The sequence below is a fragment of the Drosophila willistoni genome (assembly GCF_018902025.1).
Source record: "Drosophila willistoni isolate 14030-0811.24 chromosome XR unlocalized genomic scaffold, UCI_dwil_1.1 Seg143, whole genome shotgun sequence".
In the NCBI taxonomy this organism is placed as follows: Eukaryota; Metazoa; Arthropoda; class Insecta; order Diptera; family Drosophilidae; genus Drosophila; species Drosophila willistoni.
This window is the reverse complement of record NW_025814056.1, coordinates 4,387,696-4,413,426: the sequence shown is the minus strand read 5'-3', so window position 1 is coordinate 4,413,426 and position 25,731 is coordinate 4,387,696. Positions and strand designations below refer to the sequence as shown.

The window sequence follows — 25,731 nt, the reverse complement described above, 5'->3', positions numbered from 1 at the left end:
ATTTCAGTATTTTGCTATGACTGTCACCTGAATAAAACGAAATAATCAGAAAGAAAAGGAACAAAAAATTAACTTAAGATAAACTCAACAAATTGTGGCATGTCATCCAATTCAAATGCTCAAGCCACTTTGGCCGGCATGTCGACAACAGCAGCAGCAACAACAACAACACCATCAACGATGTCTAACAATCAGGGACAGGGCCAGACAACTATACCAGGAACCGGAACGGGAACTGGAGCAGCAAAAACAACAAACAGGATAATTAACAATTTTCGTGCCCTACTTAAGGATCCAAATAATCTGGATGAGGCTGTTAATTATTTATATAGAACATTGATCGATGATGCCACAGCCGGCATATTCATTGAGACACATCATCTGCGTAAGACTGGCAATTTAGCCGCCTTGGATGGCCTTGCCGAGGAGTCGGCATATCGTATTTGTGAAATGCCAAATTTGGATATATTTGGCATATCGACAGCCAAAAAACCAATGGATTGCACTTGCCCCAACTGTGATAGACTTGTGGCGGCTGCCCGTTTTGCACCGCATCTAGAGAAATGTATGGGTATGGGCAGAATCTCATCGAGAATTGCGTCGCGTCGTTTGGCTACCAAAGAGGGCACAAGTGCCAGTTCCAGTTCATCATCGACATATATGCATTCGGGCGGTGATCGTGGTGGTGGTGGTGGTCATCATGCCGGCGCTGGTGGCACAGATGATGAAGACGATGTCGATTGGTCATCGGATAAGCGTAAAAAGAAATCCACACAAAGTTCACGTAACAATGGTTCCAAAAAAAATAACGGAAAGACTTTCTAAAGTACTTTAAATACAATACAAAAAAAAGAAATAAAATGGATTTAATTTTTCATTAATTTATTCTTAAATATTTTGTTCATTTAATTTTCCTCATTGTATGTTGCATAGACACGTATATATTCGATCATCAATTTGGGACTTCGCCAGTTTAAATTTTCCATTATATCTCTAAATTCCAAAGTTGCTTGCGGAGAATTTGTTATAAATGTTTGTTTCTGTTCGTTTGTTATATCATCTGGGAAATTGGCAATACCATGAACAGTCAAGCCCAGAACAATGAAACACTGAAGAAACAACAACAAACATTGTTATTAATTGTATTCATTTAAAAAAAAACATTTGTTAGTTAAACTTACAGGTTTTTGAAACGCCTTCAGTGCCTTTTTATCGGTTATATGGCCATAGTCATGGCCATTTACTTTATATATAATTCTATCTGGATGCCAAATTACAGTGAAATTATTAAAACCATTGGCATATGATTGTTTGGACATACGACTAGTATGTGTATGCTCGGCTTTCTTGTCATTCCAATTGAGGACACCACCAAAAAGGACTTTGTTATTCAATTGTCTACCATTATTAGTATAAAGGTGCTCATTCCCATGGGTATAAGCAAGACGTATTTGACTTGCATAACAATCCTCAACATATGTGTCAGATGGTTGAAGTAGAATATCTAAGAATAAAAAATAAAGAATATATACATACATGTATGTATGTATTTTCATTCGATTTTTAGTTTACTTACAAGGATATAACCAATCGCCGTCGGGCATTTGTGCACGGAATTCAATGCGACCATATTTAAATGCGAATTTCGTATAGATTTTGCTACTTTGTGCCGGGGCCACAGGAGTCCATAAAGTTAGTAGAGTTGGCCCACATTCTCTCAATTTTTTAAAATGTTTCTCACGACTTGTGCAATTGTCAGCCTTAAATTCGTAGCTTTTCTCTGTTTTAGTCGCCTTTAAATGTAGTGTATTATTACGTAAATATGTATTATTTTTATGCCTGCTAAAGGCAACCATTTCCTTATTCGGTGAATAATGCGCAGAACGCGATTCATGTGACCAATATTCGTCCAGTTTATAATTATTATGAAATGTTGCATCGAATATCATTTCATTAATAGATTTTGGTTGATTTCCATTGGCCAAGATAGTTTCAATTGAATTGCAATTGACACTTATGGCCTTTTCTTGAATACATTTCTGTATAATTTCATCTCTATATGATGACGATGATGAAACATCAGGAGTAGAAGTAACAGTAGATGGCATTACTTTTTGCAGTACGCCATGCTTATCAATTTTATATTTGGAATTTCCGGTTAATATTCTTTCAACTATTTTACCATCAACTTTTTTATTTGATTCAATTAAAGTGGATACGCGAAATTGAACATTTGGTTGCAATTTCGTTGTCAAATTATATTGAGCCGTCCATATAGGATCATTTAAAGAAGATTTCACAGCCTGCACAAAATCGCCAATACAATTATTTTCCAACTCAATGAAAAAGCAAGCACTTTGGAATTTCAAATCTTCACATTCTAAAAAAAAAAAAAACCAAAAGAAAAGAAGAATTCGTATTATTCATATAAAAATAATGACTGGGACTATATATACCTGCCAATGATAATGAAATTGATGTATCTGTAAGAGTTACATTTTGAAAACCGATTTCCAATGCATTATGGCCATTTACTATAGCCAATAATAATGACAAAAGCCAAAAGATGCAAAATTTCATTATTGTTAGTCTTAGTAATTAAGATTATAAATAGTCTTTGTTTTATAATTGCGATAAGAACACAAAAGAAGACACCTAGACTTGGCAACGAGGAAACTTTTACTGATCCGAACCACGCAAAAATTATTTTGTTTAACATAAAAGTCAGACCGTTTTATTGTTTTTTTTTTTTAATTTGACAAAGCGATAAGAACTAAAGTAATGAACTTTTTATTGATCCCAGCATCGTGAAATTCTTTCAATGATCTCAAGTCGACTTTTAAATTATAATTCCACGAAATTCAATTTCTCTTTTTCGATTTAAATGGAATAGATAAGAGCGAAAACTATAAATATATACATATATGTATAAAGATCTCTTTTGGAGGTTTCATCTAATTGAGATAAATTTTGGATTCAGAGGCAAGTGGGATACAAATTTGCCCATTTAAGTATGCAATAAGCATTCTAAGGATAAACTGTGAATAAACAATAAACCTTGAATTAAAAGTTAATGATAATAAATTTTTAAAGTAGTATACGCGTACGAATTGAATAATGAATACTTTTGCAGCCTATTGCATACTTTCGGGAGCAAGTTTCTTTCATTTTACAGTCCTAGATGAGCATATGCTTTTAATCTGTTATTTTATATTCTGTAGAGTATTTTAAAGCCAGTACAAATGATTTATTTGCATCAAGATCAGTTACCGATAAAGAGCTTCCTTCGTTTGTCTATAGCTCAGACCTCTATAGTCTTTATTCAGCTTTGAGTTTGAGAGGTTGTTATTAGTATACATATTCATACAGATAAATTGGATTGATTTAAAAAAAAAAAGAGAGAAAGGTATTTACCCACTTGGTTACAGGGTATAAATAATCTGTAGTGTGCAATTAAGCCTTATTGTTGTTAATTGAAAGCTTCAACTCCTAAAAACAATAAGACACATAAGAATCATTGAAGGCTGACAATGTGGACCAACACGTTGCTGATTTTTGGTCTTGGCCTAATTGGCATTGGCTTCAGCTTAGAACCAATTGTTAATCGCACCAATAGCAATTTTTGGGTCTCATTTGGTGAGTTTGGCAACTGAGAGAATTGTTATTATTATTATTTTTGTGTTTATTTATTCAGAGGATGATGCCATCAAATCAGTTTTGTTTTATGCTGAACTCAATCAAAAATGCCCAGGAAAATATGTATACGCTTTCAATTCAACATTAAGTCATCCCTGGGCAATGCAAGATCAACTAAATACCAATTTGAATGAGAATAATATGCGTCTCTATACATTGGTGAATGCAGCCAATAATACATTATTTAGCAAAACTTATGATATAACCATGAAGACCGATAATTCTGATTCGAACATTATCAAAAGTAATAATCGTAGGAAAACAATCGTTCGCTCGACGACATGCACTAAACTAAGTCAACCGATTAAAAATCCAACTAAAATTTGTATACCAACCGAAACGAAAATGTCCAAAAACAATGATAACAACCAAGGGCCAAAATGCAGTGGTGAATTGATATTCGATGCAAATTTTATAAATAACATTGATTATAGTATCTGGACACCACATAAATGTTTGCCAAACACCGAAGTAGTGGAATATAAAAATGATACATCTGTTGCTTACATTAAGAACAATCGTTTGCATTTGCGAATTGAGAAACACGATGAGGAATATGTAGAAGAACTATTTCGATGCACATCATCAGAACCTAGAAAAATAAAAAATTGGGGCAATAATTTTTCCCATAAATATATACGTAAAGGATTTAAGGCAACCAAATTGCATACAAATGATACATTTAGTTTTCAAAATGGAAGAATAGAAATACGTGCCAGAATGCCAATCGGAGATTTTATAATGCCAAGTGAGTATACAATGAAACTGCATATGAAGAACTCTATAGATAAAGAGACGTCTCTATGAATGATCTTTCAGTTATCGATCTAACATCGAAATACGATGGAAATGTGGCTATTCGCTTGGCCTATGCGCGAGGTAATGAAAAGCTTATTTCTACTGCGAATACTGATATTGGCGGTAAATGTCTCTATGGTGGGATTAAGTTTGATGTAAATGAAAATGAGAAAACTGTGGAGAAAAGGTCACAACAACATTATGGTCAGGAAATGCATAACTATACGGTAATATGGCATTCGGATCGTATTATCTACAAGCTAAATGGCAAAACCTTTGGCACAATAACAGAGAAACATATGTTGGCCAAGCTTCAAGAGCACAAGGTAGAATATACATACATATTACATCTATGAAATAGGTCGTTAAACTTGAAATATATTTCTTTTGTTGGTTTTTAGTTCTTCATCAATTTGGGAATCACTTTTGGTGGTACAAACTATTTTGTACATCAGAACATACATAAGGATACACAAAATAGTGAAAATTATTTTGATTTTAACGATAGTACCATAAACTTGGAAGTACAAGTAAGACCACCAGTTTGGAAGCAACAAGAGCTAATTATCGAGAGCCTAAAAGTTTATTCCACTCATGCCTTAGAGGAGTAACTTCAATTGAAATGAAGTAAGTAAGTCGTCTCGTCGACTTAGTCGACTACCATACACCAGTAAAACAAATATATTTCAAATTTAACATAAAAGCAAATGCGTATTTTTTTAAAAATTCTGCTCACATGCTTTTTACAAGCATATTACAGTATCTCGTTCACCCAAGCATATGAGCACCCTAGCGCCCCCACCAGCCAACGGCCAACTCCGGCCAGATCGAAAAACGTTTATATGCATAACTTGGCTATTTTTAGTCCGATTTTGATCAAATTTGATTGCACAAAGTAGAAAATTAAGGGACATAATCGAATTTTTTTCAAATTACAGGAGCAGAAAGGGGCGTGGCAAAATCTTTACAAATACAAAACGTGCGCATTTACTAAGCAAATATACATAGCAAATTTGGTATCTCTAGTTAGTATAGTGTTTGAGAAAATTCACTCTCTAAGAAAACTTTTGACTTGATTTATTAACGAAAAGAAATATCAATTTAAATTTTGACACATTAAAAAACACATAAAGCTGTAAAAAAAATTACCTTAAAGGTTGTTTTATTTGTTTTTTGTACATTTTTATACTTAAATTAATTATCAAAAGAAAAAAAAGAAAAAACACTTTGAAATATACTTTAACCCTGAGCCGTTAGAGTATCCAAATGTTGTACAAGTCCTTTAAGAACTTCAGCAGTACTCGATTCTGGTAATTCACTTAAAACCGAAGCTGTTGTCCCGGCTAAAATGCCAACACGTGGATCTATGGGCAATGTACCCAAATGAGGTATTTGGGCTAAATTAGCCAGTTCGATGCCGCCATTGGATGAAAAGATGTTTGTGCATGTTGTGCAATGGGGACAGACAAATCTTTAAGAGAAAAACAAATAGATTTAGTCCATGTGTATGTAACTTGTGGAAACTATTAAAGAAAACACTCCTTACCCACTCATATTCTCCACAATACCCAATAGTTTAATGCCTGTCTTTTTACAAAACGTTATCTCCTTGCGTACATCATCCAGGGCGACACCTTGTGGTGTGGTCACAATGATGGCACCATTACATGGTACTTCGCGTAGGCATTCCATCACAGTGATGTGCTCATCCGATGTTCCTGGTGGTGTATCGATAATCAAATAATCCAATTCATCCCATTTAACATCTTGTAGGAATTGTTTAATCATCATTGTTTTCTTTGGACCACGCCAAATGACCGGATCCGTGCGACTCTTTAGAAGAAAACCAATGGACATTACGGCCAGCGTTTTACTCTCATCGGTATAGATGGGTACCCAACCATCATCACATTGATAGATATCACTGCCCTCGAGACCCAGCAGATACGGAACACTGGGACCACAGAGATCTATATCTAATAAGCCAACCTGTCAGTCAATACAATAGAAAGAATTAGATTAGATTGTGAAATTAAAGTTAACCGGGGGAAGGAAAAAGAAAAACGTACCTTATGCCCAGTGTGACGCAAAGCCAGGGCCAATTGTGTGCTAACTGTTGATTTGCCAACGCCTCCTTTGCCCGAAAGGACAACAATTACATTTTTCACTTTATCCAGCATTGTTGAGAATGATTTTTAAGAATTATTATCTCTGTCCTGATCGAGATAATTAATTTCAAGCAAAAATCAGCTGTTTGTGTGAAAATAGTGGCAGCGCCATGACAAAATAGAGATGTGCAATTATGTAGAAGCAAGAAAATATTTTCTTAAATCATTTTTATTTCATAAATATAAAACATATTTAATTAACAGCACTTGTGTGTATACTCGTAACATTTATAAATTAAAACTTAAAATTATCAAATTTCAATAATTACCAAGCAGACCAACGGTAAATAATTTAAAATCAAATTTTGCGCCAACTTGCAGTCACTGTGTCATCTCTATTATCAAATTGGAACAGAAAACACCCAACTAGGCGGCAACTCTGCGTCCCCGGCAAAGTTGTCGATTTTTATTGGACCAAGTCGCGCGCAGCATGTTAATTAATAACAACAGCCTATTGCTGGCGAAACATTAAATAAAAGTTTAATCAATAAGACAATTTAATTGATTTATGCATTGATAAGAAGCCAAAGCAAACAACAACTAAGGATTCGGTGCATTTTGGACAAAGAAAACGTGTGAAAACTCAAAGGCAAGAGAAATACGAAACGAATGAATGTTGCGCAACCCGAACCGACCCCGCAACAAGCTCACGCCACCCTCAGAAAAGACAACAAGCCTGAGTAGTAGTAGTAGTACCAGCATTAGCCATTGATAATAGCATTTCGATTGCAAATAAAGTAAATTCAACAAGCCCCAGAGGTCATGAAAAAGCGTTCCATTTCACGTGGCAGGCTCGACAGCGATGCGGGTGGAGGAGCAGGCGGCGGCGGTGGCGCCTTCTCGTCGGACAATGAACCAACAACCACTACAGCCACTGGCCATAAATCTGGAGCGGCTAGTGCTCCGGCAACACCAACCAAACAGCGTTCCTCGGACAATGGAGCTGGGGCACGCAAAAGACGAAAAGAGGAGATTGCCCAAACATTTGTGATAGTCAATGAACGTCCAGTTGATGATATATCCTTGGATTTCTTTTATAAACCTCATACCATAACATTGCTGGCAGTCTCAGTGCTTGCGGTGATGTATTTTGCATTTGTCAGGTGAGCATCGAGCGAATCGACAGGTAAAAACCTTTTTTCGGTTTGTTTTTTTTTTTTTTTTTTTGGTGATTAAATTACCATTGGTATTCAAGTTTCTCCAACGTTTGAAATTTCTTTAGAATAGTAATGAGATTTATAGCATAAAATTTAGCCAGACAAAGAGAGAGGGGGAGAGAGACTCTGATTTCACTTTTGATCTTATCCTTTCAACATGTAAAGACATTGATTCTGTTGCTCATTTCGGTATTGACTACCCCTCTTTCTTCTCTCCCCACTCTGCAACCTTGGTTAATTGATTTAATTCGATACTACCCCCATCCCCCCACTAAATGTCTAATGAGCAAGTAGTTGGCATTGCCAAATTCGTCACAATGACAATGACAAGAGCAACAAAAACAATAACATTTAGCGAAACAGCTCAAGGTTCAGAAAATAATTAAACAATAACAATAACAACAACAACAAAAACAAAGGAAAAAATACAAAAAAACCCAATACAAGGAAATCAGTGTGAAAGAGGGTTTTTTTTTTTGTATTGATGACCCCGCTGTAACCCGCAAATGGAAAGCAAATGATAAGAGAGCAAGAAAAACAAAATGCAGTTGCAAAAAGATCAACATCATCATTGGCAACTGCATCAGCAGCAAAATCAGGGGCATCATGATGGCCATCGAAGGCAACAATCAACTTCTTCATCATCGTCATCATCATCATCAGCGTCATCATCATCATCGTCAGCATATAATAATAATAGTATGTACCAAAAATTTCATCACATTTTTTTGGGGGGGCAAATGTAATTTCATTACAGAAACGAAACAAATCTGGATGATAATCTCTGGGCCGGCCTTCTATGCATTGTGTTCTTCTTTCTTATTGTATCGGTTATAGCATTTCCGAATGGACCTTTCACACGACCCCATCCGGCCATTTGGCGTATACTATTTGGCTGTTCTGTTTTATATTTGCTAACATTGCAATTTTTAATGTTTCAAAATTATCCAACTATACGAAATATTTTATATTGGTTAGATCCAAAATTAAAGAATTTTCACATTGATATGGAAAAGGTAAGAGAAAAACTATCATCATACCATCATCATCATATAATAATGTTCGTTTTTGTTTCTAGGAATATGGCGTCAATTGCACGGACATTAGTTGGGAACGTGTCAAGGGTCATTTGGATGTATTCGCTTGGGGACATTTTCTTGGTTGGGCCTTCAAGGCCATACTCATACGCCATATGGGCATATTGTGGGCCATTTCTGTAATGTGGGAAATAACTGAAATCACATTTGCCCATCTGTTGCCAAATTTTATTGAATGCTGGTGGGATGCCCTCATATTGGATGTGATCATATGCAATGGTCTTGGCATTTGGATGGGTCTCAAGATATGTAAAATTTTGGAAATGCGTGAATATAAATGGGCTAGCATTAAGGATATATCGACAACGACAGGAAAAATTAAACGTGCCATGCTACAATTTACACCAGAAAGTTGGTCAGCCATACGTTGGCTGGATCCCAAATCCACAGCGATGAGATTTGCTGCTGTTATACAATTGGTCATCTTTTGGCAGGTCACCGAATTGAATACATTCTTTTTGAAGCATATTTTTGAAATGCCTCCAGATCATTTTATTGTTATTGGTCGTTTGATATTTATAGGACTCTTTGTTGCGCCATCAGTAAGGTAAGAAATGATCTGAAATTTTCTTCAAAGCATGTATGTATGTATGTAAATCTCTATATATATATATATATTTTCAGGCAATATTATGTCTATGTCACTGATACACGCTGCAAACGTGTCGGCACCCAATGTTGGGTTTACGGCGCCATCATGGTATCTGAGGCCATTCTATGTATTAAGAATGGCAAAGAATTGTTTGAGCGCACGCAAGCCATCAACATTGTGTTATGGCTGACAATTCAGGTGATGATCTCAGTGTCATTTGTCTATTTGGCCGTCTGGTGGCAGGTAATTACAAATCATAACTAAAACACAGAACCCTTTAACATCATTATATCTTTTTTAATTAAATTAGCAACGCCAACTGAAAAACCTAACGACACCCACTAAAAGACAAGACGATATTACTTTGACTACATCGACTAGTTCTAGTTCTACCACATCTCAAGGTAAGCTTAAATAGTTTCATTCTTTCTTGTGTTCTTTTTGTTTTGTTTTCTTATTTGTTGGGGCAGGCAACATTTGTTCACTCTATACATACATAGATAAGTTTGTGTATATCTATTTTGTGTTAGCTTCACCAAGAGATTTCAGAGAATTATACTTTTCTTCGTCAACTCCTCTCTCTCTGGTTTAATTTCTAATTTCTAATTCAAATTTTGCAAGTCAAACTATTCAGGAAATTCCAAAGTAAAAAAAAATGTTATATATATTTTTAATTTTTTTAATATTTATATTGTATACTCTTGCAGGAGAGTTTGTTATGAAGATAAGATTTTCTATATCATTTAGTTTTTACTAGATTAAAAGTTAAAGTTGTCTGTAAACAATTGTAAATTGCATTTAGTCCGTGTCGTGATTCTAAAAACAATTAAACTCGACAATTTTATTGAAGAACCAAATCTTAAATCAGATCAGATCAAGACTTCAGGGCCAAAATTACCGAAAATGAGACGAATTAGGAATACTTTATGTAGATATACATATGTATTTATATAGTTTCACTTTAAGACAAAGTAGAAAAAAGATGTTTGAGTTTTAGACAATTTTAGCAGAGCTGAGACATTTTATAGTTACATTAAATGAAGCAATTTTGGAATTTTTCAAATCTACTTTTAGAGTTATTTTTAAGTACTTTACAATTTCTGATCTTTGGGTAATATTAATGTTGCAGATCTGATTGTTTAGTAAAAATTAAAAGTTTGAATTACCTTTAAATGGCAAGAGTATACTTATATAAACTATGGCCATGCCAAAGTTGGCAAAAGTATCATTATGATTTCCTTTAAATTCTTGCTATTTATTGTTTATGTATAGATAAAGCTAATATAATTTTAATTAGAAAGTATTTTTGAAGCCTTTTTCCAATGTTGCCTGTAAAATTGCACTTACTCAACAATTAGAAGAGTGTTGTCTCCCCCTCATTCACTCACTCTCTCTATCTCTCTTTCGTCTCTGTTAATGGAGACAAGTTACAATTGGCTTTCTGTTTGTCTCTATCTCTCTCTTTCTCTCTCTCTCTCTCTCTGTATTTACGTCTCGCCACAATTCATGTAATTTTCCTTGCGCTCTCTCTCCTTTTTCCTGCTTCGCTCTTTGGACAAATCAAAATCAAAAAAAAAAAAATAAATAAATAAATAATACGTCACACAGTGTCACAATGTAAATCCTTTGAAGACCCAAGCACTTTATCTCACTACGATATTAAAATAAAAATTGTTTAATTTGTTTCACCAATTTTCCCTTCTACCCTCTCCTATTCTCTATTCTCACCAGGTCAATTGTCTCCACAGAAAAAGAATTTGTAAAAAAGAAAAGGTTGAATAAAAAAAAAATACAAAATAGAAACCAAATCAAGCAAGCAAAAGAAACAAACAAACCCCAAAAATGTACATACAATTTATGGATGCAAACACTGTACTGATTAAATTAAATGGAAAAAAAAGAAACAAAAAACCATATATTATTGTGTATATGTATGTATAAAAATAAGTATATTAAAGAACAAGAAAGAAAGACGGAAAAAAATAGAGACGAAAATTCTGTTAATACAATGTAAAGTGAGAAAATTAGCTAAAGCTATCATATTAATACAAAGTATGTAAGATTTTTACATGACATTACATAAGTAATAATAATTATATATAGTATATATATATATATAATTGTAATAATATCATTAAGCCCCTAGACTTCGAAACAAGCGGATACGGTTTTCTTGACCGCATCCCGGGCATATGGTATATAGGATAGGGAATACCATGTCATAGCCAATGATTGTATGATTATGAATATAAGCGTGAGTCCAGCTTTTTTCAACTACAAATAAAATTATAAAAACAAAATTAAAAATCGTAAAACGAAAAAAAAACTTAAAAATCAACACAGAAACTATAAAGACAAGAGCCAATTCTTGGCAATTTCTGGTTTTTCTTTTTTCTCATAGCCTGTACCAAAGTAGGAAATAAATTTCAAATGCCATCACTTTAAACTATACATGTATGTGTCTATAATACAGATACTTAAATAAGAATGTCCCAGAAAAGTCAGTCAGTACGAGAAAAAGAGTCAAAATACTTAACTCTTTTGTCTGTTAGAGTAAATATAAAAGTCGACATTAAGGATACACTACAGAATGGTACAGAGTATGCTTAAGTCGGTGGACCGACTTCATCTAAAGGATTTTCTTTTGCTTTACCACAATGGCTGAGACAAAGGTCATCACAATGGCCACAATTACAATGCTGGTGGCTATCAAACGAGTTTCGGCAAACATTTTCTTTATTTGCTTAAAGGGACCCATGAGGAAGCAAGTACTGAAAACATAAAAGGCAGGAGAAGAGGAATATATAAAGCTGTTTTTGCATTCAAGTGTTAATCAGGAAATCTCACCTAGCCATCGATACAAGATTACCAATTGTATAGAAAACCGCAAAGACCACAATTCCGCGATGAAGAAATAGGGCAATGGAACCCAAAAGAGATAACAGAATGCCCAATACAAAGCAAATGCAGAATGCCTTGATACGTGTGGACCAGCTTAATGTGGACATGTCATTAATCTACAAGAAATTGAAACATTTTAGTAAATAAATTAAACAATATAAACAGCAGTTTGATAAGGAGCAGCAGCAGCAACAGCAGGAGGCCGCCGCAAAACATTTGTTGAGTCACATAAGTGTAATAATGTTGTTGGGGCCATGTGATTGTGGCGGCCAATCCAAAAAGAAAGGGGGCGGTAACCCGGCGGTAGTAGTTATCCAACCAAACTAGATATTCATTCTTCTAACCCACAATTCTTGACTCGAATCGGCCGATTTCCCCTACCTGTGTAATGATGCTGCTTTCCTCCTCGGGAGTTGGCTCATCGCCGCTTAGCACACGTCTTAACTTGTCCATGATTATGAGGTGATAGACAGCCTATGTAAAGAATAGCACAATTATTTGTTTTTTTTTTATACAATAAATCGTATTGTTGTTCAACAAGTTATTGATGAAAACAAAAGAGAATACACAAATAGATTTGGAACGGAATGTGACAAGCACACAGACCTGTTGCTTCTGTCAGCTATCAATAGCGAACTAGTTCCAAATTAAAACATTATGACACTAGCGTATATTGTAAGGTTTCAACAATTATTGTTAAAGCGAATAAACACAAAATTAAGCACATACATTTTTTTGGCAAACTTAAAAGATTCGCGAACTTATAATGAATATAAAAGAAGTCAATGGAACGTGGGCGGTGAAACGGGGTAAATCGTGATGGCCAACATGTATATTATATAAGTAAGTTTGTTATCTAAATTGTTATTAACATTGAAATCAAGAATTGGGTAGTTGGTCTGTTGTTAAGCCGATTTCCGCTAATTTTCTGTCTCCAAATTGCTTAAAATGTGGCTAAAATAAAAAATAATTTGAATTTCGATACTTTAGCGATTATTTAGCGTGAAAAAAACGGGGAAAAATTAACAAGTAGAAAAATACTAGAAACCACAAAAATAACAAAAGCCTAAAGAACTACCAGAAAGCACCAAAAATACCAGATTGAGCAGGGTGAAAATACCGAAAGTTCGATATATCGCTATCGATAAATTTACATCGATTTACCGCATTTTTAAAATTCCATCGATGTTTTCTCAGCTCTAGCGTATTCACTTGTGCGTTTTCCCTCTCTCGTGTGTGTGCTCTTCGCTTCGAGATTAATAATAAAGAATTTTTTTTTCATATGCCAATCGGCCATTTTTGCTAAAAAAAAAATTAGCAAGGCAAAAAGTTTAAAATTATTTGTTAATAGTAAAACAAAAAGTGCAATAGTAAATCGTAATTCGCCAGCCAAACAGTAAGTTGCATAGAAGTGTGTGTATTAGTGTATTAGTTTTTTTTCCTTCCTTTTTTTTTATGTATTTTGGTGGTGGGTAATTTTTTGTGTGTATCTACCTTTTTCCCTCCCTTCTAGTATAGTCCCTTTTGTATAGTCCTCTAATATTATTGATTTGCTAACACAAAAGTAATAAGTTAATGACCTAATAACAATAAAACCCAATTTTTGCCTGCAATTATATATATATTTAGTAGTTTGCCAAAAGAAAGGAATAACAACAGAAAAAGAAAATGTAACTGCGTGTGTGTGTGTGTGTGTGTACGCTGGGGTACAGTTGCATGCATGTGTATGTATGTATGTATATACATATTATTGTTGTGTTGTTGTATATGGTAAATTGCTAAATAGTGTAGTCGCACGCAATGAACTTTTGCATTAAGTTGAGAAATAGTAATTTTTATTTGGTTCCCCCAACAAATTGAGTGCGGCAATTTGTACCCGGCCGGCTTTCTGAGTCATTGAAATACACGCACACGCAACGCATTCACACACACACACACTTATACAAATGTCTGGGGGCAGCCATCTTGGTTTTTTTCCCCTCTTGTGTGTTTGTGTGATTTTTGTATACATACACTAGTAAGCCTAATCATGAGTAGCAAAAAAGTCAATGTATTTTGGCGCTCATCATGTAAAATTTAACCCCTAGTCGAATTTTTGCAATTATGTAATCAATTTTGATGTATGAATATAGACAATTGGCAATAATAGACAACAAAAGAGCATTGTGACTTTGTCGTCTGTTAACAATTATGACTTTTCCAACTGTTCCCAAGAGAGTAGCCTTCCTCACGCATATTTTTTACCTCTTGCCTCTTAGCCGGGCTCTAATATTGTACATGTAAGTGTGTGTGTGTGTGTGTGTCAAATTATTCAGAATATAAAAACCAGTTTTGATTATTCGTTCGTTGTACTAGCATTTAGGCCTAATTTCTTGTGCCCATTTTTCTTCTGTTTCTTTTTTTGAAACAGGTAGCAAATGTCACACCACACACACATGCACGCACACATTATGCACGCACTCACACATACAGTTTATTATCTCAGCCTTTGCTAGGCCGTGATTCCCGGTGGGAGAGAGTAAGGGGTACCACAAAATGGCAAATTTTCATTACAAGGCGAGCAACACCAGGCAAATAACAAAGGAAAAGTCATTATCTCTCGGCTCTGAACCTTTATTTTCTTATTTTGTCCATGCCAATTATTTCAGCTATCATTTGCATCCTTTTTTTGTCCCTATTTAGACACTTGCCATAGCTAGTCAAGATAAAGATCCTTGGCAGTTGACTGTAAAATTGGTTACCCGCCAAGCGCTCTCTCTCTCTCTCTCTCTCTTTGGCAGTTTACCTGTACAAATCCATGTAAATGTGTGTGTATGCGCATGTGTGTGTGTGTATGTATAAGCAATCTATTCAGAAATCAGGGATGAAGTGGGTGATTAGCTATGACATCATTAAAGTCCTTAAAAGGAAACATCTATGTGCTAACCTGGAGAATAATAAGTCAATTAATAACAAAGATTGCATTGCACCCATGTTAAAATACCTTTTATAGTGGTCAGATCCAGCCAACTATCTTACAGGAGGGATGTGAGGGGTTTTTAGTGGCTCATTTAGGGATTCCCCCAATGTAGGTACTTGGATCTATGCTATTTGGGATTTGTTTTCAGATATGTAATCTTGATAAAGTAGTTTGCTAATGTAGTATATCGTTTAATACAAATATTATCTCATTTAAGCATAACTCAGGCTTTTATCAACATTTAAAAGTTTGCCTTGCTTTGCTTTTTGTCCTCAATGTTTTATGTTCTTTTTTGTGCCATTTTATTTTCAGCTTGTTTACTACTCTTTAACGCTTTTAGCACCCAAAACTCGCACACATAAACCACCAAAAATCCATCAAATAAAAAAAAATATCCCAAATTATCCTCGTAAATCCTCCATCAAAATTATGGTCAGGTATGCGTTATGTCGTCTCCTTATGTCGTTCTCTCTGTTTCTCTCTCTCTCTGTCCCTCTTGTGAACATAAAAATCGAATCCTTTATTTATTGTATTGATCCTTTTTGCAGCGCCAAGGTCAACGGGAATTCGCAGCAGCAGCATCACCAACATAATCGTCCAGCTCATCTTAACGGCGGCAGCAATTTGAAAGCCAATAACAACAACATGTTTTTCCGTGGAAATCAGAACCGTAATCGCTACAGCGGTGGCGGAGGTGGTGGTGGCGGCGGTGGTGGAGGTGGCAACAACAACTATGGCGGACCCAATCCCAATCGCATGGGCGGCATGAATGTATCACCCTGGGAATCCCAGAATCCAGGCGGTGGACAATTTGGCAATAATATGCGTCAAGGCGGCGGACAAATGAATGCCCAGGCCATCAATTTGGCCAACAATCTGTTGAATAATCTATTCAGAAATCAAAATCCACCATCTCTATTGGATTTGCCACGAGGCGGCGGTGGCATGGGAAATCGTAATCAACGCGGTGGACCGGTATGTATTAAAAGTTCAATTTCAATTTATATAGAAACGATTCCGTTTTGAAATCTGTGCGAGTCTACAGAAAACACAGAATTTTTGTGCTCTTCTATTTAAATCTATTAAAATTTCAAATTTATTTTTTTTCAACAATTTTGTGAATTTCGTTAAAATAACGAAATTGTTATTCTATCATGGATTTTGAGTGCACAGGAAGTGGAAATGAAATTCATGAAACACATTGGAATCTTAAGAAAGTATTCAAATGTGACTTAAAGTTCTCGTTGAAATGAATGTCCATTTGGTATTATATCGGATATTTGCTTTCATGTATATATGAAAAACTGCAGATAATCCATCTTTTGATGATGCAATTCATCCTACTAACAACTAATATGTCCGTTTAAAGAATGTCGCTCTTATATATTTTCCGGTTAATCGATATATTGTTACTTTCTGGAGGTCGAAACAGTATACCAAGGACGTTAAAATCAATTGGGGTTATTTTATATACAATTTTAATTTGAGCCCGCCCGCCCAATCCATGATAGAAATATACTAGTTTTTTCGGTTTATATTTTTGTTCTATTGTTATATTTGTTTATTTTTTAAGACAAACCAGTTTTCATTAGCTTTACATTTATATCGATAATGTAGTGATTGCTTTATCCCACCACCACAAGAAAAAAAATATATATATATCCTTTGATATATATCTAATCAAACAAAACGTTAAAAGCAAAAGCAATTGTAGTTTGTAGTTTACTAAACAAAACAAAAAAAAAGATACCTAACCAAACATATGTATAATTATACCTTTTTGCGTTATTTATTTTTTTCGTTGTTGTTTAATTATTTAAGAGAAAATATTAGAGAGAAAATATTGTAAACAAAAGAAAACCTATTGTGCAAATTAGAGGCAAGGTGTTTGCAGTAGGGAAAATTATAGAAGATGGAAAAGTAAGGGTATTATATTCTCTCTCTCTTTACACCGTCGTCCGTCCCCCTTTTTGATGACCATCCCCTGTTTGTCCCACACTTTCCTTCCTCTGCAACGAATTTAAAGGCCCAAATAAGTAAAACAATATAAAATTGCACAATTTTTTAATTGAATTATTAATTACATTTTAAATTGTACCACAAAAAAAGAAAAAAAACAAACAAAACGTTTAACATGTACCGCCAACAATTTTTCCATTTAACGTTGAAAAGAGTATGATGATGATTGAAAGTTTTATATATATATATTCATATATATATGATAGATAAGTACGAGTAATTATTTATGCAACATTTTCTCTTACTATAATGTATTTAAGCATTTAATTACCTTTTACAATATTTTACCAAACAAAAACCAAAAAAAAAAAAAAAAGTACAACAAACCAATTTCTATCAAACAATTTTCTTGGAAAATTTTTCTAATCTTATCAATTCTTTATTTTTATTCTCCTCTCTTCTACACGAAAAAAAAAACCAATCTATGCAATTCTCAAAAAAAAAAACGCATCTGCTGCATCCGTTTCGTATGCAAAAAACAAAAACTACAAAATAATAATCAATCAAACAAAACAAACAAACAAAAACAAACTATTGTTGTTGCTGCTGTGGCCTAATGTTGTTGTTGTTGTTGCCGCTGCTGCTGCTGTTGTTGTCGTTGTTATTGTAATTGTTGCTGCTGCTGTTATTGTTGTTGCCCTTCTTCCTGTTCCTGTTGCAAAATATGAAAAAAAAAACAAAAATGAATTTTTCTCTAAATTGTATTCTTTGTTTTCATTTCAATTTGTATTTTATCTTCTACAAAAATTGAAAAAAAAATATAATATTTTTGATTTATCTTCTGTCTCTATCCTTCAAATTGTTCAAATGCAATGGAACTAAAATCAAATGCAACACAATAAAAATGCACACAATGCAATGCACACACATGCGCGCGCGCACACACACACACACACATATACACATAAACACACACATACAAACATATATATATATATATATATATATTATTCATCTATATATATATATACTCTATATATATTTGCAAAAATTAAAAACCTGTGTGTTTTCTTAATGCGATGCGATGCCAACAAAAAAATATATATTTATATATATATATATATACATATATTTGTATATATATTCTATATGCGACGCCCACTACCTACTCTACTACTACTACTACTGATTGATTGAATGATTGATTGATTGATTGATAATACTACTTCTATAATCTGCTCTGCTCTGAAACCGAATACTGATCCGATCTGGTACTGGTACTGATTGATGGTGCAACAAACAAACAAAAAAAAAACTTAACTTAAAAACCAAAACCAAAATGAAAATGAAAAAAAAAAAAACTAATGATATTATAATTCATCGCCAATTTTTCTTCAACGTTCCTGCCTCTGACCGAAATACTTGAAATCGATACCTGAACATTCCAAATATACCTACACGTGTGTTATATATATTATTTACATATATATACATATATATATTCATAATCGATTTCCAAACCAACCGCCACGCCACGCCAACGACTTCAACTAATCAACAAATCCCCGTCGACTGATTGCTCGACGACCGCCCCGCCGTGCCATCATCTTATACTATTTTATATAAATTAATATTTTTTTTTTGCATTTTGTTTTTAAATGACTTAACTCTTGATTGATCCTACTTTACTATATATATATATACAAACAAAACAAAAAAAAAAAATCAAAAATCTATTGTAATATGAACTTTGATTGATTTGTCACCAATCCAAAAAAAAAAAAAAACTAAACAATTTTTTATATATGAAAATTTTTGTTGAATTGTAAATGGTTATTGCGCATATTTCTCTTTATGTGTGTCTGTGTGTGTATAATTATTATTATATATCTATATATCCAATGACCATAAATCGTTCGCTTTACAATTTCTATCACTTTCTCTCGTTCTATTTCTCTGAAATATATATATACAAATATGTCTGTATATTATATATATATCATTTAATTTAACCATGTTGTTGTTATACAAAAAACGTTAAATATCCATTTTGATTTTGAACAAAAAAACAAAAACTAAAAAAACGAAACGAATTAATTGTCGCCATCTGCGCTAAAAACCAAATCAAACCAAACCAAACCAAAATGTTTGTAAAATCTCACTCTCTCTCTCTCACATTTAAATTTAAACCTCTACCTACCAAATACAACTACTACTATTTACTACTTACTATCCTATACACATATATATGCATATATATGTTATATTATATATACAAAAGATGATCAGTCGCGGTGGCGGTGGCGGCAATCGTCTCAATAATCGTCGTGGCGGCCAAGGAGGTTTCCAAAATCGTGGCGCCACTGGTCCAAAGCCCCCGCAAAAGCAGGGCGGCGGCGGTATTCGCAAGCAAAATGCTTTTGATCGTGCCAAGAAACTTTTGGCTAAAAATGCCAACCAAAATAAAAAGAAGGAACCTACTCCTGGCGAAAAGAAAATCGAGAGGTAAGAGTAATTACAAAAAAACTACTACTTATAAAAAAAAAAAAACCAAAAAACATCAAATTTTTTAAAAAAAACCAAAAACAATTCCCATGAGAGAACAATTTTTTACCATTTTTTAATCTTAACTTTAAAAACCAAAAAACAACAAAAATCCGAAGAATAATTGTATGCCCTCGTGTATACATTGTCTTCATGCAATAGAATCGCTATCTCTACAATAAAATATTTTATATACTTATATATATTTTCTTAATAGATGTTCCACAAACGGTATATATAATTATATATATATATCTAGATTTATAAGTAACTTTTCAACCAAAGCTGTTTTTTTTTCCTTATGTTACTCTACTCGACTCCAAGCCCATAAAAATATAAAAATAAGTTTTCAAATCGAATCGAAAAAAAGTCAAAAGAAGACACACCGTAAAAAGTTTTTTGATAGATGATACGCCCCATTTGTTTTTTTTTTTTTCGATGTGTATTAAGCGTAATTCAGTTCGATCAATGTGTGTGTGTTAGTTAGTAGTTGTTAATTTGTTTTTTTTTTTTTGACACACTTGTGGGCGGGTTTAAGATTCCAAAACATTTACCAAAAATCACAGACACAACCACCAATCAACAAGCGTTAAATACTATATAAAATATCAAATAATAAAAGTTTAATTAATTTTAGCGTAAATATTATTTTTTTTTTATATATAAAATACATCCATTTATTAGGTACATAAAAAAAACTTGTTTAACATTATGTTTGGGCTAAATTTATGTTTAATTTATTCCTCCTTAAGTATAAGTCAATGCAATTTAAGGCTACAATGAAGTCAAATGATAGTAACCACGGCAGTAGGTTGGTCCGTTTGCATCTCATACAAAGGGGTTTTTATATGTTGATAGTATTATTAACTAAATATATTTTTAAGAGTGAAAGTTAATTTTAATCGCAATCTCTCGTAAGCTGAGTTTTTCCTAAAATAAAAATAGTCATAATATTCAAAAGTTTGTATATTTTGGGTGCCAATCAATATCTAATTTATTATATTAATATTATACTCGAAAGAGTAAGCAGAGATCGAGCTTACTTATTAGAACAGAGAAAGAGATTAGCAATTTATCGATAGTTATCTCATTAACAGAATGAGAATTCGACCATCACTTTAACGTTAAAACTAGTTGGGAATTATAACTACAAAGTAAAAAAAACAATTTTTTTTTTGTGAGCGTTACCTGCTTCACACCCATTGGAGACTACGAATCGAATAGATGTGCTTTCAAGTTCAGTTTACAATGCTGTTAAAATTGTCTGACCACCGACTTCGACAACCATTCGGCTCACACAGAAAGGAAGTGCCGAACGTTTATATGAGTGAACAACACTGCTGATTACGTCCTTAGCCCGTGCCATTACTTCAAATCTTAAACTAGTTGGGAATTCTAATCCCCGAATTAATATACTGCTGTATGCTTAGAACAATTAGATATAAAGAATTCATTCACTTATTTAAAAAGTATAGAAAATTTTAAGAGTATTGTTGCCTACATATTTCTCTTCATTCGATACATACTTTAGATGTAGCTTAATGCTTAAATTTCTGATGTTTCTGCTACTTACTTACTTTCCATTCTAAATGCAGATAATCCTATTTTAACTTGACTCATTCATAAGTGAACTATTCGAAATACATACTATATAGAATTTTTGCTTAATTCAATCGATTCCATTTCATAATTTCCGATCGACAAAGAAATATATCGATCGATCGAGAACTCAGTTTATTATCCTTTGACTTCTTTTGAGTTGAAAGCAAAATATTTAAAATGTAAAAGAAAATAAACAAGTTCCATAAAAGATAATAATATATTTTGCTTTAGCTCAAATATATACACATTAGGGGTACGTATATAAATATATATATATATATACACACATCATATCCATTAATCTATATATAGGACAAAAGTAAGCCCTAAGAATACTTGCTTTTGCGCTATATATATATAGAATCCTAGGTATATATGTATATGTATATATAGTAAGTAGATATATTTCTATAAATGTGTAGGCATACAATTTACTTTACGATATAAATACTTATGTATATGTGTGTTTCATATATATTATTACATCAAGCATTTTAACAACAATTCCTACCTTCATTTAAATTCTTTTGTATTAAGTAAATTGCAGCATTATGGTTAATAACTATTATTGTCATTATTATATATAGCCCAGCCAAAAATGTTGTCTCTCTGATTTAATAATGTTAATAATTTTACTAATGAAACAATTCTTTTCCTTATTTTTTGCAAATCACAATTCCCGTTTATCACATTCACATAATTATGTGTATATATATATATATATATATGAACCAAACTTATGTATATATATATATATATATAGCGTCACCAAGGAATCGCCGTACGCTAGTGTGCCGAATGACATGTTCTATTGCCATTTGTGTAAGAAGCACATGTGGGATGCCAATTCATTTGAGAACCACATCAAGGGACGCACCCATTTGATGATGCGTGAGGGCATTGAGGAGAGCTATCGCCTGAAGGCCAATATGATACGTCAGGAGGCCAAAATTGCGGAGCAACTCAAATCGATTGAGTTCGATCGCCTGAAGCGGATGGGCAAGAGCAAGCAACGTCAATTGGATTATTGCACCATGTGCGATCTGAATTTCCATGGTCATATATCAACGCATCGCAAATCGGAGGGACATTTGCAGTTGAAGAGATTCTTGCATCCAAAGTGTGTGGAATGCAACAAGGAGTTTGCCACACGCATCGATTATGATACTCATTTGCTGTCCGCCGAGCACTTGAAGAAGGCCGCCGAATGCAATACCAAGGTGGGCGAACGCAAACGTCAAACTCTGTATATTACCAATGCCGAGGAGGAGACACGTGATTTGCGTCCACCCCAGAAGCGCAAGAAGAAGCCCGTGAAGAAGGAGGGCGAAGGAGCTGATGGCGATGTCAAGAAGGAGGGTGGAGCCGATGGTGAAGCCGCCGAGGGTGAGGAGGCCGAAGGTGAGGAGGCCAAAGAAGGTGAAGAGGGCGCCGATGGAGAGGCCAAGGAGGGCGATGATCTCAATGAGAGCCAAGAGGAGGAGGAAGTCGCTCTGCCTGTCGATCCCGAGGATTGCATTCTCGACTTTGCCGATGGTGATGAAATTCCCAGCGAAGTGGACACTCGTCTGCCCAAATACAATTGGCAGCGTCCAGTCGGAGCTGGCCTCATCTCCAAATTGGAGTGCTACGAATGCTCCGTGTGCAGCAAATTCTTTGACACTGAGATTACCGCCGAAATTCATTCACGCACAGCCACTCATCACCGCAACTTCTTGAAGTTCATCAACGAAAAGTCCAGCGACACGAAAATTGCCCAGAAGCGTGCTGCAGCTGCCATTGAGGAAAATGAGCGCAAGAAGCGCAAGGTTGAGGAGGCGGAAGAAGCTTCCGCGTCGGAGGGTGCTGCTGCTGGCGGCGGTGATGAATCTACCGATGCTGCTGGCAAGGATAATGCCGAAGATGGCGACGGTTCCGCCTTGTACGATCCCACTGAGGGCGAAGCGGATGGACAGATTTATGATCCCTCCGAGGCTACGGGCGATGATGATGATGTCGTTTTGGTCGAGGATGGAGCCGAAGATGATGGCGAAGACCAAGGTGACGAGGAGGATGGCAATGCCGATGATAATGCCGATGAAGAAATGGATGCCCAAGACGATGAAGCTGAAGCAGAACCCGAACCTGAACCAGCACCAGCTCCAACTCCGGCACCAGTGGCTGCTCCGGCTCCTGCTCCTGCCGCCGCTACGCCAGCCAAGGCGGAAGCCACCAAGACACCAGCCAAGGCGGCAGCATCACCAGCATCAGTGCCAGCCACGCCCACTAAGGCAGCTGCTGCACCAGCCACACCAGTCGCAGAAGTAACTCCATCACCGGCCAAGAAACCAGCGCTAACTCGCGCTTCCTCAGCCAAGGCACCGCCCCAACGTCAACGCACCCGCGGTCGCTACAATCGCTACTAAAAGGCAAGACACGTCCACGTCTAACTCTCTCTCGTAATAAAACATAATTATAATAATCATAAAATCTAACTATAAACAGAAACAGAAAATCGATGTAGACAACAACAAACAAGCGCATATATACCTATATATATATACCTATATATAATTTCTGAAGAACTCCCAAAACTGAACCCCAACCAGATATCCTTTCCCTCAGCCAACAAACGTGACAAAAAAAATGAAAGAAACTTAAATTTTACGCAAAGATATAAAAATGAATGTCTATTTTATTTTAAACTCTTTTTTAATTTGTTTTGCTTTGAAATTGAAAAAACCTTTTCCTTCTATCTACTCCTCTGATGATGATGATGATTGAATCTTGATCTTCCCTTCACCATCTTCTTATTATCCTTCTTAAAGTAAACATTACACAAATGCAAAGCAAAATGCAAAAACCATTCAAATTACAAATGTAATTATTTAAATTTTAAAGTAAAAAAACGAAAACACAACACAAAAAAAAGTGAAAATAAAACAACAAATTAGTAATAAAAATAAAATAAGAAAAGTGCATTAATTATTTAACATAGGAAAGAAGGGGGAAAAACAATACAAATATGAAATTTAAAATGTTTTAAATAAGAATTATCCAAATTTACTAGAAGAAAAGGTTAGTTTTGAGAATAGAAACACAAACATCAAAAGTTATTTTATTTATTTAGATTACTCAACATTTAATAGAAATATATTTCATTTTAATATATTTTGTGCGATTCATATGGAAAATTTTCAAGTTAAGCAGCAACTTGACTTAACTTTTGAATGTTTAACACTTCATTTAGTATTTAGTTTTGTTTTTGTCGTTAGGCATCAAATTTCATAAAATAATTCATTTTATGTTTCAAAATATATATATGTATTCCGTATTTTGCCACTCCATTCATGTGTGTATGTGATGTTACATATTCATAGGTATGATATATACCTATATATTCTTGAGCAATTTGTTTTGTTGTTACATTTTTGAGAATTCGTAGGTACTTTCTTTTCTTTTTTGAATTAATTTAGACACTTTTTGGAAGTTGCTTGCTTTGTTTTAGATTTCAATTGTTTGTGTTTTTTTTTTTTTTAAATAAACATGAGATATATACATACATAAATATATTTGATCATGAAGAGTCCTTGTCTTGATAAACTCTTGCTGGTGTCGCTGGGTCGTCATGTTTTTCAAAATTTGTACTTTTCTTTTACGGTTTCGAATATATATTCTTAATTCGATTGTGTTTAAACATACAAAGGAGGTTGTCTGCTTTATTTTTTATTGTTTCAGAAGATTTTAAGGTCAAGTTGAAATATATATGTAGTTAGTCTGTTTTGAGTGGATAGAGCATAAAATCGAATCATTGATTGGAAAAAGCTTAATTTTTCTATTAAAGATAATGCTTACAAATAAGTGGGATATGGATTTCATAAAATTCCCAATTATGAAAACTGTGACAGGCCATGATATATGAATCAAATAAAAAGGACAAAGCAAATAAAGAGCTTGTCCTTTCACACCAATTCTTAGAAGTTTTTAGCAATATAGTTCCTAACGATGTCTGGGATGAACTGGTAAGTACAACAAATATATATATATACTTTACATACATAGATTCTAAGAAACTCTGTTTGCATTTTTGAGTGAAGGTGTCTCTAGTCTTACCTGGAACCAGACTATAGATTCAACAATAAATAAAAGAAAGATACAATATAGATATTTGATATTCGAAACAATCTCGTTATAATTATACACATACGACATGCTTTGTGTGCAAATGTCCTTTGGAGTTTCCAATTTTGAGTAATTGATTAAAGGAATAAAGTGTTTA

The 25,731-nt window shown here is 34.2% G+C and overlaps 6 protein-coding genes across 11 annotated transcripts; 4 read left to right on the top strand and 2 right to left on the bottom strand.

The window, feature by feature from the left end:
- Positions 1-9: 9 nt before the first annotated feature.
- Positions 10-881, top strand: LOC6645423 (SAGA-associated factor 11 homolog 2). The gene has a single exon (XM_002067993.4). It carries the CDS (start codon positions 100-102, stop codon positions 823-825), a length of 726 nt encoding a protein of 241 aa, XP_002068029.3. The 5' UTR covers positions 10-99; the 3' UTR covers positions 826-881.
- A 2,517-nt stretch (positions 882-3,398) lies between these two features.
- Positions 3,399-5,165, top strand: LOC6645504 (gram-negative bacteria-binding protein 2). Its single transcript, XM_002067992.3, has 4 exons — positions 3,399-3,636; positions 3,695-4,444; positions 4,516-4,820; positions 4,896-5,165. The coding sequence occupies exons 1-4, from the start codon at positions 3,531-3,533 to the stop codon at positions 5,103-5,105; spliced, it is 1,371 nt and encodes a 456-aa protein (XP_002068028.2). The 5' UTR covers positions 3,399-3,530; the 3' UTR covers positions 5,106-5,165.
- Positions 5,166-5,662: 497 nt separating this feature from the next.
- LOC6645503 (cytosolic Fe-S cluster assembly factor NUBP2 homolog) lies at positions 5,663-6,749 on the bottom strand. Its single transcript, XM_002067991.4, has 3 exons — positions 6,564-6,749; positions 6,041-6,483; positions 5,663-5,965 (listed from the first exon to the last, which is right to left on the bottom strand). The coding sequence occupies exons 1-3, from the start codon at positions 6,672-6,674 to the stop codon at positions 5,734-5,736; spliced, it is 786 nt and encodes a 261-aa protein (XP_002068027.1). The 5' UTR covers positions 6,675-6,749; the 3' UTR covers positions 5,663-5,733.
- A 306-nt stretch (positions 6,750-7,055) lies between these two features.
- On the top strand, positions 7,056-11,287 carry LOC6645502 (phosphatidylserine synthase). Of its 2 annotated transcripts, none has more exons than XM_047011814.1 (6): positions 7,056-7,765; positions 8,577-8,835; positions 8,898-9,463; positions 9,541-9,751; positions 9,819-9,912; positions 11,117-11,287. In XM_047011814.1, the coding sequence occupies exons 1-6, from the start codon at positions 7,425-7,427 to the stop codon at positions 11,185-11,187; spliced, it is 1,542 nt and encodes a 513-aa protein (XP_046867770.1). In that variant the 5' UTR covers positions 7,056-7,424; the 3' UTR covers positions 11,188-11,287. The 2 variants fall into 2 exon arrangements, with proteins under 2 accessions (XP_046867770.1, XP_023033255.1); XM_023177487.2 differs by having other exon boundaries at positions 7,057-7,765; positions 11,240-11,287.
- A 204-nt stretch (positions 11,288-11,491) lies between these two features.
- LOC6645501 (vesicle transport protein SFT2A) lies at positions 11,492-13,061 on the bottom strand. 2 transcript variants are annotated; one of them, XM_047011815.1, is made up of 5 exons: positions 13,016-13,061; positions 12,791-12,883; positions 12,356-12,525; positions 12,162-12,279; positions 11,492-11,782 (listed from the first exon to the last, which is right to left on the bottom strand). In XM_047011815.1, exons 2-5 carry the CDS (start codon positions 12,860-12,862, stop codon positions 11,651-11,653), a joined length of 492 nt encoding a protein of 163 aa, XP_046867771.1. In that variant the 5' UTR covers positions 12,863-12,883; positions 13,016-13,061; the 3' UTR covers positions 11,492-11,650. The 2 variants fall into 2 exon arrangements, with proteins under 2 accessions (XP_046867771.1, XP_002068025.1); XM_002067989.4 differs by lacking the exon at positions 13,016-13,061 and having other exon boundaries at positions 12,791-13,001.
- A 665-nt stretch (positions 13,062-13,726) lies between these two features.
- Positions 13,727-24,420, top strand: LOC6645500 (zinc finger protein on ecdysone puffs). Of its 4 annotated transcripts, XM_047011965.1 has the most exons (5): positions 13,733-13,805; positions 15,681-15,805; positions 15,917-16,343; positions 19,609-19,832; positions 22,237-24,420. In XM_047011965.1, the coding sequence occupies exons 2-5, from the start codon at positions 15,798-15,800 to the stop codon at positions 23,876-23,878; spliced, it is 2,301 nt and encodes a 766-aa protein (XP_046867921.1). In that variant the 5' UTR covers positions 13,733-13,805; positions 15,681-15,797; the 3' UTR covers positions 23,879-24,420. The 4 variants fall into 4 exon arrangements, with proteins under 4 accessions (XP_023033058.1, XP_023033060.1, XP_046867921.1 ...); XM_023177290.2 differs by lacking the exon at positions 15,681-15,805 and having other exon boundaries at positions 13,727-13,805; XM_023177292.2 differs by lacking the exon at positions 19,609-19,832 and having other exon boundaries at positions 13,728-13,805; positions 22,237-22,332.
- The last annotated feature ends 1,311 nt before the right edge of the window (positions 24,421-25,731 follow it).